General features: G+C 44.4%; 1 protein-coding gene across 7 annotated transcripts in view; it reads left to right on the top strand.

Moving 5' to 3' along the window:
* Window positions 1–20,357, top strand: part of LOC135210966 (zinc finger FYVE domain-containing protein 1-like) — a 450,218-nt gene that overhangs the window by 244,687 nt on the left and 185,174 nt on the right. For all 7 annotated transcript variants that reach the window (XM_064243949.1, XM_064243953.1, XM_064243952.1 and 4 more), the window contains one exon: window positions 19,879–19,991. In XM_064243949.1, coding sequence (XP_064100019.1) covers window positions 19,879–19,991 — 113 coding nt within the window. The remainder of the gene's footprint in view (window positions 1–19,878; window positions 19,992–20,357) is intronic.

Below are 20,357 nucleotides of genomic sequence, written 5' to 3'. Positions count from 1 at the left end.
AATACGAACTCGGGGTCGGAAGCATGGCAGCATGGTTCTGCCGCGTGGTCGGGTTCGTTCTCGGTCTCCCATACCTAGAACATCCCCTTATATATGTACGCTCTATTATTAATTATCCGTTTTACTTAGGTACTGTCTACTCAGGTTTGCCATGCATGCATGTCTTTTACCTTATGTAGGCTTCTTTCTTTCCAGACCCTAGTCCCGGCTCTTAGTATCGGCCTCTGACTAGCTTTGAGTGGTAGACTTTCCTTCGGGTTAGTCGTACACTCCTGGATTTTTTCTCCTACTTTATTGTTTCTTTCTTTATTTTATTTTCCATCCAGTATTTTGTTATGGTTAGGTTAGTTAGGTGTCTGGCTTAGCCTAGGCCCTGGCTCATCGAGCCTATGCTACCGCTCTTCAGTTCGGTTGCTTCCTATAGCATCTCTCTGATCAGTCGGTTTTTGGCCCAGTGGGTCTCCATGCTACCGCTTTTCAGTTCAGTTGCTTCCTGATAGCAATCTCTCTGATCAGTTGGTTGGTCCTAGGCTTAGTTGTCTTATGTTAGTCTTACCGTCTCGTGGTCACTACGCGATCACGAGACAGCCAGACGCCTGCCCAGTCCCCCTTCCCCCCTCCTCTCGCTCTTCCATTGAGTCGGGGAGGGTGGGTTGGTCGGCCCACGCTCGCTCCACATACCCGAGCATGCCTCCCTCTCCCCCCCTCAGGCGGAGGGGCCAGGAGGCGGGACAGACCTAGAACTGGACGCGATCTCTCCGGTCTCATCGGTCCGGCCCGGTGGTAACGTGGTGGAGGGTACGGTGGTTTTTCCCCCCATCCGTTGCTTCCTGGTCGCTCCGGTTCGCTCGAGCCTGTATGTCTCCTCGCTCTTCCCGACCTTACTTGGACTCCTTTCCTGATCGGAGTCCTAGCATCTAGCGGGAAGATGTTAGCCATCCAGTAGAGTGGAACGGAACATACAGTAGGTCCCTACTACCTTACCGTATCGCTGAGTTACTACACTCCGCCACGCACTGGACTCGTTCCGGTTCGTTTGAGTTTTAGGTTTAAGTGTTATTAGATTAACTATAAGTTTATCTTAAGTACCTTAAACCTTTCCCCCCCCCCGCCCCCCCCTTACATGTCTTACCGGATATCTCCGGGATTATATGCCTATTCAGGCGATGCAGGGGGGCGTTATGCCCAAATTTTTTCCGAACAACGGAGTTGTTCTGTCCTTTAGCCTGTAAGTGTTACTCTTTAAGATACTCATGTGTCTTCACTTACAGGCCACCAACTGTGAGCATCCGGGATGCGCCGCCACACTTCAGGACCCATGTGGACACGAAGTTTGCCGGTCCCATGCTCCATGCGCGACTCTGCACGGGGACATCCAGGTCTGGTACCATGAGACGTGTACCATATGTTACGATCTGGTGAGCCAGCTTTTAGAAGGGGTGAGTATTCCATCTCCGCTTCTGTCTTAGTGCTTAAGTTTTCATCATCCACTTTAACTTAAGGCATCTAAGTTTAAGTTATATTTTAAGTTTAGTTTTAAGTGATTCTTAAATCTAATCTTCGCCCTCTCTTACGGCGCCGGCAGTGAAAGATACCGCTCTGGCAACCCTGCGGGCCTGGGTCGGCGGTTTTTGGGAAGAACGCCGCCAAGGGTATGCCCTACATCTTGGAGAAGCGGTTGGCGCTGTTAATCTTCCCTGGAGGCAAGGCGACAGGATACGTCGACCCAGTAGAGGCAGGCCCCTACTATCGCCTTCATCCAACAACAGCTGGCGGCCTCATTAACCGACCAAGACCAGGATATCTCCACGGACGTCGCGACTTTAGATATTAATGTGGAACCTATGGTAGGTGTAGACGACCTGTTGGTCGAGGTAGGTATGGTGGACACCCAAGGGTCACCCTTGGGTGTGACTGTTTCTTCTACTCCTGCAACCTCTCCATCCTTCCAAGGCTTTACAGGCGATGAATTTATATACTCCTCCTGACGCTTCGGTTAGACCTAAGGTCAAGGGTCAAGCAGTGAAATCCTTGTCTAAGACGTCGTCGTCTTCTAAGAAGTCGACTTCAGCGTCTTCCTCCTCACGTAAGTCTCCGGCTGGCAATCCCGGAGCAGATAGATCTAAAGCTTCTAGCTCCGGCTCTAAGTCCTCGAGGAGTAAATCCTCTAGAGAGAGATCTCGCACCCCGGCAGAGTCCCACCAGTTCCGCTACCCTTAGTTCCGGTTCAGAGCCACCCCTCCACCTCCGCAGCAGCTCGGCCTTGGACTCCATGCTGGCCTGTTGCAACAGGTGGGCGACCTGGTTGGGTCCTTAAAGAGTAGCATGGAACAAATGATCTCTCGTCTGTCGGATAGGATTACTTCCCAGGACTCCATTATAGCCGGACTGAGAGAAGCCCCCTCTAGCCTCTCCTTCACTTTCCAATACGAGTGGAACTCAGCTTCCTCCGTATGAATCACTACCTCCGTTCTCGATGAACAATCCATGGAGAGTAGCATCATACGCCCCCTTCCAAGACGGTCTCATTTCTATACCGGAATTTGGAACTCGAAGGATAGAGGACTTCGAGTTCTTTCCGGAAGACCTCCAGCCTCCATTCATAGGCTACGCAAGGCTTACAGCTTCAGCCATGGTTCGGGATGATAGGGTACCAAAGGAGACAGTCCTCTATTCACGAGACCAGGCTCAGAGAGAATGGCTCAGATGTTTAGAGGACATGGATTGTTCTAATACCAGGATACAACCTTTCAGAGTCCCTTTACCATTTTCACAATGGAGGAGAGTACCCCGCTCCCGTTCCTGACAAAGATCGCTAGGTCTACCATCCCAGCGGCCCAGAAGGGGGAATCCATGCCTCAATTAAAGGAAGCAGATCCCACATCTCCGTTGCTCCCCTCAGCCGGAGAATTGTGGGAGGACTTGCCAACACCTTCTCAGCTGGCAAACTCAAACCGGACTGTGCTATGGAGCAGTTTGGTGAAAAGCTACCCAGGCTCCCAGATAGCCTATTCAGCTGAATTTGACGCGAAATCGCGATTAGCCAGATCGATTAACTCTATGGCTATGTCCGAGGTAGCAACCATAGCTTATGGCTCAGAACCGCTTTTTAAGCTCATGACCAAAGCCCTGACTCAAACGGTACAGTCGGATATGTTTGAGTTTGCCACTGCTAGAACGAATTGTAGGAAGCATGTCCTGCAAGAGGCAACCATTCGACATGAGCCGAATAGGTTACTCTCGTCTAACATCTGGGGAGCAGATCTCTTCCCAGAAGCTATGGTGAAGGAAGTACAATCAGAGGCTACGAGGCTAAACCAGAGCCTTAAGGACCGTTGGGGCCTTACGGCTAAGAGGAGACAAGAACTTAACACCTAAAGGTAAGGGACAGAGGAAACCTAGGCGTTTCCATCCTTACCAGAAAAAGCAGCCACGCTTTCCTCAGCAAGTTCCAACGGTGCCCTTAGTGCAAACTGCCCAACCTTCCACCTCTAAGGCTCAATCACAGCCAATTTATGTGATATCCCCTCAGCCTCAGCCCTCCACCTCTTACGCCATCTCCCCAGCTTACAACCAAGCCTTCGAGAGTCAAGCTTCGCAGAAGTATGACCGCTCGGGAGGTAAGGGAGGCAGAGGTAAGCGTTCCTTTCGTGGGAGAGGTTCGGGAGGCCCCTTTAACAGGGGAAAGCACTTCAGAGGAGGCCGAGGCGGTTACCAGAACCAATGAAGAACTTCAGGTAGGAGGGAGGCTGTTTCACTTTCGCCACAGGCGGTGGAACTTCAGCGAATGGGTTCAGAGCATAAGTGTCAAAAGGCCTGGGTTGGAGCTGGTTGACGAACCCACCTCCATCCAGACCGACCTTTCCGTCAACTTCCTTCCAAGGAATTGACAGAGTACGCAGAGGACCTCCTTCAGAAAGGAGCTATAGCGAGAGTCAAGAGATTAAATTTCAAGGTCGCTTGTTCAGCGTGCCAAACGAAAGGCTCACAAAAAAGAAGGGTAATCTTAGACTTGTCCCGCTTAAACTTAGCTCCATCCGCTGCGACAAGTTCAAGATGCTCACGATCTCACAGGTGCGGACCTTACTTCCCCGTGGGGCCGTCACCACCTCTATCGATCTTACAGACGCCTACTACATATCCCTATTGCAAGACACTTCCGTCCATATCTGGGTTTCAAGATAGGAGACCAGACATTCTCCTTCAAGGTAGTCCCCTTCGGACTCAACGTGGCACCCAGGGTGTTCACGAAACTAGCGGAAGTGGTAGTACAACAACTCAGATCGCAAGGGATTATGGTAGTAGCGTATCTCGACGATTGGTTGATCTGGGCTCCAACAGTCGAGGAATGCAACGAGCTACACTGAAAGTGATTCAGTTCCTGGAATATCTAGGCTTCAGATAAACAGGACCAAGTCAAGACTCACTCCAGAGTTCAGACTTTCAGTGGCTGGGCATTCAATGGAATACTATCCTCCATACTCTGTCGATTCCATCAACCAAAAGGAAAGAAATAGCGAAGTCAGTCAAGCAATTTCTAAGTCACAAACTGGCGTCAAGGAGAGCTCAGGAGAGGATCCTGGGTTTCTCTCCAGTTTGCATCAGTGACGACGTCTTAATGAAAGCAAACTGAAAGACCTAACCAGAATTGGCGCTCACGAGCAAATGTCAGGTCCAGGGACAAACTATCCTCAGTCCCTCTGATTCTAAAGAATCGACTTCGGCCGTGGGCGAAAGTCAAGAATTTGTCAGTGTCAGTACCCCTTCAGTTCCCTCCACCAGGGATTACCATCCACACAGACGCGTCCTTAAGCGGTTGGGGAGGGTATTCCAGGTCCAAAAGGTTCAAGGAACTTGGTCACCTCAGTTCAGTCAGTTCCATATAAACGTACTGGAGGCAATGGCAGTGTTCTTGACTCTAAAAAGGTTGCGCCCACCAAAGTACTCCCACATAAAGCTAGTTCTGTGGACAGCGCAGTGGTAGTACATTGTATAAACAGAGGAGGCTCCAAGTCACGTCATCTAAAATCATGTGATGGTAGCCATCTTCTCCTGGCAGACAAGTTCAGTGTGGCATCTCTCCTCCTCTCATAGCTGGAGTGAGAAACGTCATAGCAGACGCGTTTATCGCCGATCAGTACCCCTAGAGTCGGAATGGTCACTGGACACAGTTCGTTCCAATGGATCCTCAAAGAGTCCCAGGGCTACAGGGGTGGATCTCTTCGCGTCCCAAGCGAATCACAAACTCCCCTGTTATGTAGCCCCCAACCTGGACCCCTCTGGCTTATGCCACGGACGCCCTGGCTCTAGACTGGAACAACGGGGAAGAAGATTTATGTCTTCCCCCCAGTGAATCTTCTTATGAAAGTTTTAAACAAACTCAGGACGTTCAAGGGTCAAGTGGCTCTAGTAGCCCCCAGACTGGCCGAAGAGCAATTGGTATCCCCTAATTCTGGAGCTGGGCCTTCGTCCTCTTCGTATCCCCAATCCCAGGCTCTCCCAGTCAGTACAAACGAAAAGACTGTGTTCGCTTCCTCAGGATTCTCAAAACCCTAACTTTGATGGATTCATGAAGTTTGCGGCAAAAGAGATGCGAATATTGACCCTCAGAATATTCTCTTCCTGGAATCCGATAAAAGGGATTCAACTTTGAGACAGTATTGATGCTGCTGTCAAAAAGTTAGCAATCTTCCTGAGAGAATCTGATATTAGAATCATGACAGTTAATTCAGCTATATCCTTTTTCAGATCCTTATTTGAAAAAGGTTTAGCAGCTAGCACGATTACGACAAACAAGTCAGCCTTGAAAAAGATATTTCAATTTGGTTCAACATAGACTTGACGGATTCCTACTTCTCGTCTATTCCTAAGGCATGTGCTAGACTTAGACCTCTGTAAGGCCTACGTCAGTTTCATGGTTCTTAAACGATGTTCTAAAACTGGTCTTCAGAAACCGATAATACACATGCTCGTTTATAATGCTCTTAAGGAAAACACTGTTTTTATTAAGCTTAGCTTCAGGAGCAAGAATTTCAGAACTGTCGGCTTTGTCTAGAGATCCGGATCATATTCAATTCCTTCCACATGGGAGGTACTACTTTCTCCGGAACGTAGCTTTTTAGCAAAGAATGAAGACCCTTTGTTGAGGTGGGAACCTTGGCCAAGGTACTACCCCTTTTCACAAGACGTATCTCTTTGCCCAGTTACAACTTTACGAGCCTTTCTGTTCCAGGACCTCCTCATCCTCATCGGGTCCCTCTTAAGAGGGAAAAAGGTGGAACTTATCCATTAAAGGCATCAGGCAACAAATCCTGTACTTATTAAGCAAGCCAATCCTGACTCTTTCCCGAAAGTACATGATGTCAGGGCAGTAGCCACCTCAATTAATTATTCCAACACATGAACTTCGATGAGTTGAAAAAGTATACCGGATGGAAATCGCCGACAGTGTTCAAACGCCATTACCTTAAGTCCTTGGAAGCTCTGAAATTTTCCAGCAGTAGCAGCGGGAAACATAGTTTCCCCCTGATTCTAGTTAAATTGTAGTAGAAGATTCATGTCCTCCTTTCTACCTGCTTCACTCAACAGTTCGTCTATTCCTACCGTGTTCATTTACATTCACCTGGTGTCTTAGCTGCTTATATGATGATGTAGTGTGTGCCCCCTATTTTTGAACTAGGGGAACACTCACAGTTGATTATGGATCTTTGATCTCATGGATGTTACCCCCTTAATTTTATGCTAGGGGATACATCTCTTTTATAATGGTTACGGGTTTTGTATATTAAGTCATATGCATTCCTTATATATTATCCTTGTTGTTTTAATTTGTTCATTTGATTATTTTAATTGCTATTATATTTTGATACATGCCTTTACACAGATACCATTTTGTTACATGTAAGCCAATTTACCTCTGTACTATGTAATTACCTTATGATAAGAAACATGTTTAGAATAAGGGTAATTTAAGCATATTTCTATTTTGTATCACTGTGTATTTGTATCTTTTTAGCAATTATATTCTTTTTTATATTTACTTTATTTTTATTTGAGACCTATTCTGATTTATTTTATTACTTTTGTTTACAATCTTGTGCTATTTCTCTGGTACGATTTCGCGCAGCGACACGAGCTGAGCCCAGAAAAGGGATTTTGACGTAAGGAAAAATCTATTTCTGGGCGATTGGCTCTGTCGCCAGCGAAATCCCACCCTACCCATCCCTTCGCCCAAGATTGTCTGCTAACTTCAGGATGGCCACCAGAGGCGCAGCAGTCGCAGCATGGGATGGAGTAGTAGTAGTACGAGCTGCTCACTCTGTGGGTCGGCTCTCCTCATGGAGGTTTTTGTTGTGGGAGATTTCTATTGGTATTTGGCTCGTGGTAGTGGTACTCACTCGCCTAGTCATACCGACACCCTCTTGGAGGTGAGCGAGTCAGTTATACTGACCTTTTTCTTTATTTTATTTATTCTCTGGTATTGTGTTAGTACATTTACCCTAGAAATAATAGATTAAAGGATATTTCGCTGGCGACACCGAGCCAAATCGCCCAGAAATAGATTTTTCCTTACGTCAAAATCCATTTTGACCATTTCAGTTGAGTCAAAGTTGACCGAAGGTTGATATTTTGGCACTTATCCTTATTTATATGAAAATATTTCAAAACTGATTAAAGCTACAACCATGAGTTGTTTATTGTTGTATTTTACATGAAATTGTGCACATTTCCATATATAATACTTTATTTAACGGCTAATACAAAACTGTGCAAACATTACGACAATCGGACAAAAAAATTTATTATATTTTCGGCAGTTACCGCGCAGACATAGGAAAGTTATTTTTCATAAATTCACCATAAATCGAAATATTGTGCTAGAGACTTCAATTTTGTTGTAAAATAAAGGTAAATGATTGAATATTACTAGAATATAAGAGTTTTAGCTTACAATTGCGTTTTTCGACCATTTTGGTAGAGTCAAAGTTGACCGAAAGTTGAAATTTTGCCACATTGTTATTTATATGAAAATATTTCAAAACTGATAAAAGCTACAACCATGAGTTGTTTTTGTTGTATTCTACATGAAATTGCGCACATTTTCATATATAGAACTCTTTGTAACAGCTAATATAAAATGGAGCAAAAATTATGTCAAAGTGACGAAATAGTTTTGAAGATGTGTCGTTGATGCTTTTTAGTGCGATAAGAAAGAAATTTGAGCTTGCGCGCCTGGGTAACAATTGTAAACAAAACAACAGCTTGATCCGTGAACTCCCAGCATCCCCCAAGGCGCGTGATTCAAAAGTTTTTGCCTAATAGGCCTATAACTATTTTTCCGCGAGTGTTTAAAAAAACTTTTTCATCGACGTTTCGTACGTCGGTTCGGCACCCGACAGACCATTTTCGTCAACTTTTACTACGTTCAATCGGCGTTAAAGGGTTAATGAAATTAAAAATGGATCAGCAGCTGGACCAGATGATGTCCTAGCCATTTTGTTAAAGAAAGTAGTTCATTCTATCACAAAGCCGCTCACAATATTAAAGCAAAGTGTAGATGCTGGCAAAATTTATGATGAGCATAATTAAGGGATTTTGACGAAGGAAAAATCTATTTCTGGGCAACGACCTGTGTCGCCCTGTGAAATGGTTCCTTTGATACTATTTCTTAGGTATAAATATTGCTATTCATCCTAGAGAAAAAAGAAACTATATAATGCCAAGATAAATGGCTCGCTCACCTTAATATAGGTGTCGGTATAGTTAATAGAGCGAGTGGAATCACTACCAGAGGTCCCTTGCCATTTAGCTTCTTCCTTCGACAAAACCCCGAACTACGGAGGAGCCATACTACAGCTCCCGGTACCCTCTACTACTACCGTGAGCGCCTCCGACGCCTGTGACGTCATTCCTGAAGATAGCATCCAAGCTTGGGGTAAGCTGGGTGAGGAAGACTAACTACAGGGTGGGAATTCACAGGGCGACACAGGTCGTTGCCCAGAAATAGATTTTTCCTTCGTCAAAATCCCTTTTCTGGGCTTAGCCTGTGTCGCCCTGTGAAATAGTACCAGAGAATTGCAAAAAACACCAAGCTTGGGAGACAGCACAGATATACGAGAAGGTAAACAAGCACCTGTAAGGTTAATAGTATAATGATCAACTTAATAATACAAAGTCTTACAAATTACAAATTAACTGTAGGAACCCTAAAATATGGGTTAATAACTTAAAGATAATTAGCCTACGGCTTAAGAATAAAAACACATAAAAGTAGGCTTAAGGTAAAGACATAAAAGTTGACATTTATACAAAAACAATAGGACCGAGTCCCAAGCTAGAATAATGAATGTAACAGCAACACTCAAGGTAATATACACATCAGAGGCGGCCTAACTAAGTAAGGGTGCAATGGGTCAGGCACAAGGGAAGGCTAAAAGGAAAGGATAGAAAGAATTTTATATAGTGTCAGGAGAAACTGTGTTTCCAGCTGTCACTGCCGGGAATTTGAGGGCTTCCAAAGATTTTAAGTAGTGGTGTTTAAAAACTGTCGGGGATTTCCAGCCTGTATATTTCTTAAGATCGTCAAAATTCATATGTTGAAAGTAGTTAATAGAGGTGGCCACTGCCCTAACATCATGGACACGAGGAAAGGAATCTGAGTTGGCCTGCTTAATGAAGTATAAGATTTGTTGTCTGATCCCTTTTAGGGAGATTGTACCCCCCTTCTCCCTAATGAACAACGGACCTGAGGATCTTAGGGTTGTTCTACCTAAGTAAGCTCTCAAGGAGTTAACTGGGCAAAGAGAATTGTCTTGAAGGAGTGGTAGGATTTTCCACGAGGACCATCTGTCCTGTGGGTCTTCATTTTTGGCTAGAAAGTGACGATCTGGGGATAGGAGGACTTCCCCTGAGGGAAGGAACTCAATGTGACCTGGTTCCCTTGATAAGGCTGACAGTTCAGAGATTCTAGCTCCTGAGGCTAGACTTAGTAAAAATAAAGTTTTCCTCAGGAGAGTTGTATAGTTACATGAATCATTATTAATGTCTGAGGCCAGTTTGAGAACATCATTCAGAAACCAAGAGACTGACTTAGGTCTCTCTGACGGTCTAAGTCTAGCACAAGCTTTCGGAATAGAGGAAAAGTAAGAATCCTTAAGATCTATACTAAAACCAAACTGGAAGATCTTTTTAAGAGCTGATTTGGTAGTAGTAATGGTGCTTGCTGCTAGTTCCTTTCTCAAACAATGATCTAAAGAAGGATATGGCCAGGTTCGTGGTCATGACTTGCGAGTTTGAATCTTTGAGAAACATTGCTAGTTTCTTAACAGACGAGTCATATTGACGTAAGGTAGATTCCCTTTTACCTGACTCCAAGAATGAAATATTCTAGGGGTCAATGTCCGCATTCCTGTGAGCCGCAAACTTCATGAAATCCATAAAGTTAGGGTTTTCTGAATTCTTGAGGAAGCGGACACAGTCTGAGTTTGCACTAACTGGGTTAGCTTGGGGTTGGGAATCCGTAGAGGCCGGAGTCTCAACTCTAGAAGTAGAGGGAACCAATTGCTCTTGGGCCAGTTGGGGGCTACTAGAGCCACCCAGCCCTTGAATGACTTGAGTTTGTTCAGTACTTTCAGAAGAAGGTTCACCGGTGGGAAGAGGTAAATCTTCTTCCATGCATTCCAATCTAGGATCATGGCGTCTGTAGCATATGCCAGAGGGTCCAGGTTGGGTGCCACATAACAAGGAAGTTTGTGATTTGACTCCATGGCAAAGAGGTCTACTTGAAGTCCCGGGACTTGCTGACTGATCCAAGTGAACGAGTTCTTGTCTAGTGCCCACTCCGATTCCAACGGAACAGAGCGAGATAGAGCGTCTGTCACTACGTTCTTGACTCCCGCCAGGTGAGTGGCTGACAGGTGCCATTTGTTCTTGTTTGCCAGAGAGAAGATGGCTATCATGACATGGTTCAAGTGGCTTGACTTGGATCCGCCTCTGTTTATGCAGTGGACCACCACTGCACTGTCCAGAACTAGCTTGAAATGTGAATTCTTGGATGGCCGGAGTCGTTTCAGTGTGAGAAACACTGCCATGGCTTCCAGTACATTGATATGTAGCTGGCGGAATGTTGGGGACCAGGTTCCATGGACCTTTTTGTACTGAGAGTATCCTCCCCATCTGGTTAGTGAGGCGTCCGTGTGGATCACTAATGATGGTGGAGGAAATTGCAGGGGAACTGGAGGGGTGGAGAAGTTTCCGTAAGATCACTGGGATAGAGGCTAATCTGTCCCGTGATTCGCAATTCGCTTTGGAACGCCATACCCTGTTTATATCCTTGAGTTTGGCTTTCAAACTGGAATGAGCCCAGGATTCTCTCCTGACACCTCCGGGATGTTTGATGTTTGAGAAATTGCTTTGTAGATTTTGCTATTTCTTTCCTTTTCAACGACGGAATTAATAGAGTATGTGACTGTAAGTCCCACTGAATGCCTAACCACTGGAATTGAGATTCCGGTGTTAGTCTGGACTTGGTTTTGTTTATTTGAAAACCTAGGTGCTCCAGAAATTTGATTACTTTGACCGTTGCTTCCTTGCACTCTTTGGGATTCTTTGCCTAAATGAGCCAATCGTCCAGATAAGCCACTAGCATTATTCCCTGTTTCCTTAATTCTTGGACAACTGCTTCCGCCAACTTGGTAAATATCCTGGGGGCTATGTTGAGCCCGAACGGCATTACTTTGAAGGAGTAAGACCTGTTTCCTAGTTTGAAGCCTAGGAACGGTTAGAAGTGTCTGGCTATGGGAACATGATAGTAGGCATCTGTAAGATCTATAGAGGTTGTGACGGCCCCACGGGGAAGTAAGGTCCGTACCTGCGAAATGGTCAGCATCCTGAACTTGTCGCAATGAATGTATAAGTTCAGATGGGACAAGTCTAGGATGATTCTTCGGTTTTCCGAGTCTTTCTTTGGCACGCTGAACAAGCATCCTTGAAATTTTAAATTGTTGACTCTTGAAACAATTCCGTTGTTGGTGTTTGATAGAATTTGTTGGTTGGAGGAGGGCCCTCTAGCCAACTCTAACCCAGGCCTTTGGTAACTATGCTTTGAGCCCAAGGGCTGAACCTCCACCGGTGACGGAAGAGGTACAGTCTCCCTCCTACCTTGGGACTCTCACTGTTGGCTTGCCGAGGGACGACTGCCACGTGCTCCCCGGAAGCCTCTACCCCTACTTGCAGCCCTGCCGGATCCCCTATGGCGAGAGGCGCCCCTACCTCTGCTGCCTCTCGCGAACCTGTTGAAGGGCTGAAAGTTCTGACCTTCATAGGTAGGGTTGTAAGCTGGAGAGACTGCATAAGAGGTGGAAGGTTGGGGTTGCTGTGACTGTGGAGTCAGAAACAAGAGCTGTTGCTGGCTCTTAGAGGAGGAGTGCTGCTGTCCTTGAAGCACCTGTACTGCCTGGACAAGCGTCTGCTGAGGAGTCTGGAAGGGTAAGAACTTCCTAGGCTTCTTTTTAATCCTCGGGTTCGAACTAGAGGGTTCCGGCTTCTTCTTTGCTACTAGACCCCACCTGACTTTGAGACTCTTGATTTACTTTAGATGCCTCGTGCAAGACCTCCGCCACCACTGGAGCAGGGAAGAGGTCTGTCCCCCAAATTGAGGAAGCAATGAGCTTGTTAGGCTCATGACGGATGGTGGCTTCCGCTAAGACATGCTTCCTGCAATTCCTCCTGGCGACTAGAAAGTCATAGAGATCACACTGCATGGTGTGCAGCAGACCCTTAGCCGTGACTTTGAATAACGGCTCTCGCTGGTAGACCAGAGCTGTTGTCATGGAGGAGAGGGATCTTGCCAACCTAGTCTGGGCGTCGAACTCCGTCTGGACGAGGGAGTCCGGCAACCTAGGAAGCCTCTCACTAAAGAGTGTGGTGGCGCAGTCAGATTTGAGCTTGCCTTCTGAGAAAGTGGGCACAGCACCTTCAAAGTAGGTGTCAGAGCCCGGGATCAGGAGGGAGGTGAGTTCTGTCTCCCGGAGCTGAGGTAAGGGCTCATCCTTAAGTGCTGCCTGAAAGGTTGCTGCCACTACCTTAAGGGTAAGTGGGAGCAGAGTGCCTTCTATCAGAGTAAAGATGGTGAAGGGACTCCTAAAAGTTGTGATGCGTGAGTTCTCACATCCCCACTCTTCTAGGCTCCTCAGCAGTGTCTGTTGGGCCTGTTCCCGAGGAAGGATCACCGTCTCCTTGGGGACTTTGTCTTCCCTCATCATGGCTGCGTCTGTTAGATGGACATAGCCCATGAATGGGGGTTGAAGGTCACTAGGATAGAACTCGAAGTCTTCCAGCCTTCGAGTTCCAATGCCCTCAATAGTCAACATCCCGTTGACAAATGGAGCGTGTGATGCAATCCTCCAGTGGTTGGCAGCCTTAAAGTCCGGCAGTAGGCGGGAGTCCGGCATTGTCGTAGGGGATACTGGCACAGACTGTGAAGTCCCTGCCTCAATCGAATCCTGAATCACAGATAGAGCGTTCTCCTGAGCGGCCAGTCGTTCCGCTAGGTATTGAATCGACTGACCGAAAGTTGCAACAGAGCTTGTGAGCTGAGAGAGAATCGCGCCAACCTTGTTGTCGACCAAGGTTCCCACGATATCTCCCATCTTCTCCAAGATGTTGGCGGAGAAACTTTCGGGATCGAAGGAGGGCACCTGAGCCCGCTCCTTCCGAGACCTGTGTTTAGGGGACCTCGATGCTGAAGAAGCCGCCGCCCTTGACCTGACCGCTCCGGGGTGGGGAGCCAGAGTACTAGCGTCAGTTGAGGGGGTTGACTTCCTGGGTAAGGACTTTACCAGCTTGTCTGAAAGAGATTTCACCTTGGGGGTCACTGAAGTAGACTTGGGGCGTACTGCCCGTTGCTCTTCAGTGAATCCCCGAAAGGAAGTTGAAGAGGAAGGATCAGGAGAAGGAGAAGAGGAGGAGCTCAGGAAAGGACCCTGAGTTCCCACAGAACCTGCCTCTGCTGCACCCTTACCTGTGCCCATGGAGTCTATCGCCATGGGCTCAACGTCGAGGTTCATGGCCGCAACGTCCTCCGTGACGTCCTCGGAGAAGTCACCCTCCGATAGGGACACTAGGGCTTGGATGTCCGCTATCAGCGGAGCGGCAACTAGAGGGTCTACCACCGATCCCTTCTTGGCCCCGGGGAAGATGAGGTCAGCCATGTCCTGGGCGAGGATGTAAGGATGTCCCTTGGAGTTCCTTCCAAAACCCCCGACCCAGGCTTTCAGGGTCGTAAGTGCCCTCTTCTTCTCTTTAACGGAACCCTGTAAGAGAGGTCTAGAATTAGAGAGAGGAAACGACCAGGGTCGAGACTGGATCCAGTAACGTATGAAAACGTGAAATATGATCAGTATCACCAGATAAAATTCACGCTTACGGAGATAATAATACTTACTACGATGGAGGCTTCGCCAACCAGGATGTAGCATGTTTGACACCCTTTGTGGTGCCACACCAAAAAATCCTCCACTCCACCGCACAGCCAGCATGGGAGTGGCAGACTACGTGGCCACATGGGTCCTACAGCACAGCAGTGCACCCAACCTCCTGGCAACACACGACCTGTAAGTCAAAGGATACATTAGTATTGTTGACAACCTCCGGGGAGGTACAATGTAAGTATCCGTGGGTGTTGGAGTGGGACCGACGGATAAAGATCCTATATATAAGTAACATGTAATATCTACTGCCGGAGTGAGTCTGGAGGCCCAAACGCACACGTAAATAAAAATGTATGTGTATAAAAGAAGCATAATATAACATGAACTTATAAAATATTAAGGATCACGAGGGGGTGGGGTGGGGGGGGAAGCCGCTGACTCCATATTAAACTTCTCCTGGTAGCATGTTAGTGCGAGGTAAGCTGCTCCGCTGGGGCCAGAGCAGTATAAACCATAAATCGAGAGGTACCCAGCTCTCAGAGCGTGAACCGGAGAGGGATAACATGAGGCAGAACCACAACCCCCCGGAGTGAAAACCATAAAAGTAAATATAGTGTAATATAATATAATATATTACAGTAAAAACATAATATCAAAGTGTGTCTATGTGCTATATATCCAACGGGTGGATAGGCTCAAAGAGAAAGACTCCTCACTGACCAGTCCGGTAGTGGACGGAGTTAGTATCGCTGGAGCGGAGAGAGGAGGGAGGGGAGGAGGGTGGGGTAGGGGAACCTTCCACCCATCCACGGCCGACGTAAGGCCGGAAGGGGAGAGGGAGAAGGTCCCGAGCCCCGAGCCAAGCGACAATGTGAGAGATCACCAGTGGAGGGAAGCCTCCCCACTACCCCTATGAGTCACCCCCTCTCATGCAGACTCGGAAGCTAGCTATGAGCAGTGAGTCATCACCCACTAGCGTGGGTGGGCAAGGTGTGGAGGGGGGGATGGAGGGGACGGGGAGGAGACCCAACAACCGGGTGGCTCGCCGTGATCGACCAACGACCCTCCCGGCCAGGTGGTAAAACACGTGGTGAGGAAGGCCAGGCGATACAATGGGTCGTGGCAGAACGAAACAAATCGACACACCAATAATGATACAATGATATAAGATTATACACATGATATCTAATAGTTAGGCTAACACGGGGGAAAGGAAATAAAAATAGGAAAAGAGAAAGGGGTCCATGGGTGTAGGCTAATCGCCAATCCGCAGATTGGGGTAAGTTAGCCTAACCCGAGCGCCTAGTCAAAATGTGAATGTATCGTAAAACAAAAATAGAGGACTAGGGGCGAGGACTAAAAGAAAGAACATGGTCTAACGTAAAATAACTCCTAACGAAACGGATGGGCTAGGCTAGGCTAAGGTCCGAAACGTGCGATCGGAGTGGGGTCCCCGTGAAGGCCCGAACTAAAAGTGTAGCTAACTGCATGAAACAATATCAAATAGTTAACGATATCATAAAATACTGCTAAAAGGTAATTCCAATGGTATGGGAGACCAAGAGAATACCTAGACCGCCATGCAGTCGGGGGAGCCGGCCGGGAACGAGGACGCTCCCGCACCTTAACTCCTGCCAAGTAAAAAACAGGGTAAAACAGCATAAATATAAGCTGAAACCTTAAAGCAGTACTTAACTTCGAAGCAGTAGCTGAAGACATCTTGAGAAGATATGTAAAACCAAAGAAAGTGATCGCACAACACAGAGGAAAAAACGTGTGTGGTGACGATGGCGGCTATCAAAGGAATGAAGTCACAGGCGTCGGAGGCGCTCACGGTAGTAGTAGAGGGTACCGGGAGCTGTAGTACGGCTCCTCCGTAGTTCGGGGTTTTGTCGAAGGAAGAAGCTAAATGGCAAGGGACCTCTGGTAGTGATTCCACTCGCTCTATTAACTATACCGACACCTATATTAAGGTGAGCAAGCCATTTATCTTGGCATTATATTGTTTCTTTTTTCTCTAGGATGAATAGCAATATTTATACCTAAGAAATAGTATCAATGGAACCATTTCACAGGGCAACACAGGCTAAGCCCAGAAAGCATATATTACCCCTACTTTTAAAAGTGGATCAAGACTAGAGGCAAGTAATTATAGGCCTGAGAGTCTAACATCACGTATTATGAAAGTGTATGAAAAGGTCATGAAGAAAAATATAATGAAACATTTAATGAAAAATAATTTGTTTAATGTAGGACGACATGGTTTTTTACCCGGAAAAAGTACACAAACCCAACTGTTAGGCCACCATGAGAATAAATATAAAAATATGATAAACGGAAAATAAACAGATGTCAAAATCTTTCGCAAAGTCTAGGTAAACCACAAGGTAGACCATAATATATTAGCGAAGAAAATTAGAAAACATAATGTAGCAGACAAAGTAGGAAGATGGATAAAAGAATTTTTACACAACAGAAAACAGATAGTTATTGCAAACAATGAGAAATTGGATGAAGCTACGGTAATATCCGGTGTGCCACAAGGTACGGTGTTAGCTGCATTGCTGTTAGTTATTATGATTGCAGACATAGACAGTAATGTTAAGGACTTGGTAGTGAGTAGTTTCGCCGATGAGACAAGAATAAGTAGAGAAATTACTTGTGATGAAGATAGGAACTTGCTACAAAGAGACCTTAACAAAATATATGAATGGGCAGAGGTAAATAGAATGTTATTTAACTCTGATAAATTTGAATCAAATTATGGAGACAGAGAAGGAAAGCTATATGCATATAGGGACCTAATAACTAGACAATAAGGAAGCAGTTAAAGACCTTGGTGTGATGTTGAATAGGAACATGTTATGCAATGATCAAATAGCAATACTATTGTCAAAATCCAAAGCAAAAGTGGGAATGTTGTTACAGCACTTCAAAACAAGAAAAGCCGAACACATGATTATATTTTATAAAATGTATCTACGTACAAAGGTACAAAGGTCCTTTACTGCTAGAATAGAAGAAGTTAAGGATTTTGACTACTGGGAAAATCTTCAATTTTTAAAATTATATAGTCCAGAAAGGAGAAGAGAAAGTTACATGATAATACAGGCATGGAAACAGATAGAAGGAATTGCCGAAAACATCATGGAGGTAAAAATACCAGAAAGAGCAAGCAGAGGTAGATTAATAGTGCCCAAAACTACACCAGGAAAACTAAGGAAAGCACACAGGATGTTAATCCAGTACGCAACAGCATCGACAATGCAGCATCTTATTCAATGCGCTGCCAGCTCATCTGAGGAACATATCAGGAGTGAGGGTAGATGTTTTTAAGAATAAGTTCGACAAATATCTAAGCTGCATCCCAGATCATCCAAGATTGAAAGATGCAAAATATACCGGAAGATGTACTAGCAATTCTCTGGTAGACATTAGAGGTGCCTCACACTAAGGGACCTGGGGCAGCCTGAACGAGCTGTAAGGTCTGTAAGGTCTCTCTCTCTCTCTCTCTCTCTCTCTCTCTCTCTCTCTCTCTCTCTCTCTCTCTCTCTCTCTCTCTCTCTCTCTCTCTCTCTGTGTAAAGGTAATGTAAGATGTATTTGAAATGATATTGCTGTAAAGATTTCTTATGATAAAGCATATTGTACAATATTTTAAAATAATTAACAAATATTTTAAATATTGTACAATAAGCTTTACATATGAAATTCGTATTTTAAATATTTTTACGTTGATAAGAAACGAAACATCGAGAGTGATAAAATATTCTCTTGTATACTGTTATGTGTGATAATCATTGAGTCAACTATAAAAGTTGTAATGAATCACTGTTTAGTAAATCGCAGAAAGAATAAAAAAAGGCCACATATATATACCTACAAATGTTGGGGACCATCTGTTCTTTTGTTATGATAATAAAAGATCAGTATTTTAGTTTATTCTGTAAGTTAAATAAGGTTTGAGAGAGAGAGAGAGAGAGAGAGAGAGAGAGAGAGAGAGAGAGAGAGAGAGAGAGAGAGAGAGAGAGAGAGAGACTGAGACTATCCAAACAAAACTGTAGGTTAGTGATGTCACCGTGATCATACGTATTTTATTCGTGAATGAATATACATTTATGATAAAAAAATTAGTTACTGTACTGATTACAGTACCGTACTGTAATATTAATGTAATCACATCAAAATGAAGTAATCAATGCCTACTGTAAACTTGTAAATTGTATTTTTGTCTTTTGAAAAATGCTCTCCCCAAGAAATTATTCCTTGAAGAGGCTTTTTATTATGAAGATATGCCATTAATATATAAGATAGGCATTTTATTATGAAGATATATATGCCAGTAATATACAAGGTAAAAATGGTTTTAATATGTTGATGCTTCATCGCCAATCGCAAACAATACGATAATGTACGACATTTTTAGTTTGTATGACTCCATTGTTCGAAGAAGTTAATCAATTACCTTGTACCAAAACAATAATAAAGTTCAAATTGAAAATTAATGTTTCCCTAAATGTTAATACTACCGTAATTACACTACTACTTTTAATATTTCTAAAAGGTTAACAAATGGTAAAGGTCACTGTGAAGGCAATGTAATTCAGTTTTTACGTTTCGTTGCTGGCCACTCGAAGTACAAGTTGATGTCAGTGATGTGGAATTATTCCATGAATAGGCTATTTATTTTGAAGATATGCCAATAATATATAAGATGATAATGGTTTTATTACCTTTATTGTCATTCAATATCATAATGTGAATCTGTTCATGCATGTTGGTGGTTACCGGGCCCCGACCGAGGCTTAGCCTACCACAGACAAGCCCACAATGCTGCGATTCATACCAGCGATATAGAGTGGGAAGTGGTCTAAGGAAAAACCTGTGGTTAACCGATCCCTCGACTGCTGATCCACGACTAAGGGAGGCCCCACTGTATATTTGGTTCTACTATCAAATTAAGAGTGAAATGTTAAAATCCACAGTTATAAGCATTTTAGTTTATGGGGTACCGAGTATTTGGCAGTTATAAGCCAGTTATGAGGATTTTTAGAGGGGATTGTTGCATTTCTGTGGTTTTTGCATTTCTGCAGCAGGTTCTGGAACCTAAGACCACACAAAAGTGGGGGAGCACTGTATTCCTTTAAAACAGTACCAATCTCTACAGTTGTTTTTGTGACCCATATATTTTCAATTTCTTTGTGCCAGGTTAAATAAATTTGAAAGGTTAATTATTCTTGAAAGATTCATGGATTTTAGTGAAGAAATTGAGTATGTATCATGCATTACATTAATATATTGGAAAAGTGATATATGAACTGGAAAAATGGCAAGTCTTATATATTTTTATAGTTTAGGAATGTAAATTCTTGACCCTGAGGGAATATGTGAAGTATTGCTCTAGTTTGTCAGAGATTTGGTGGATTAATATAATAACTACTTTTTTGCAGATATTTCCGGAGTGATCTAGAGAAAGTAGCAAAGAAAGCAGAGTGTGATTGTATTTTTGGGCCACCTGTCTATATCTTTCATGACACAAGACATACAGATGTTCTGAAAACAGGTGTGTTTTACATGAATTATGTACCGTACTATATTTTTGAAAATTATAGAATTAGGTTAATTGCTACTGGGACATTGATTATTGGTAAGTGTTTTTGTGAACATGATGTAACTTAGATGTTTGCTCCTTGTGTTCTGGAAAATTATACAAGATCAGTGAATAGTTACAGTTACATGAAAAGGGATATGAATGTATGTTCAATTGCGGTACTCTACTTAAAGATGCAATGTATTTTATTAAATAGTGATAACAAGCCCATATAATTATTTTACATTTTTATTTTTTGTAGTGAATTTTCTGAAAAGAAGTACTATTGTATGATTTTTCTAATTTATATTTTGCCAATAACTATACTATTTTAATTTT

The sequence above is a fragment of the Macrobrachium nipponense genome, chromosome 4 (genome assembly GCF_015104395.2).
Source record: "Macrobrachium nipponense isolate FS-2020 chromosome 4, ASM1510439v2, whole genome shotgun sequence".
NCBI lineage: Eukaryota > Metazoa > Arthropoda > Malacostraca > Decapoda > Palaemonidae > Macrobrachium > Macrobrachium nipponense.
The sequence above is the reverse complement of the archived record's forward strand: the minus strand, read 5'-3'. Positions and strand labels throughout refer to the sequence as shown.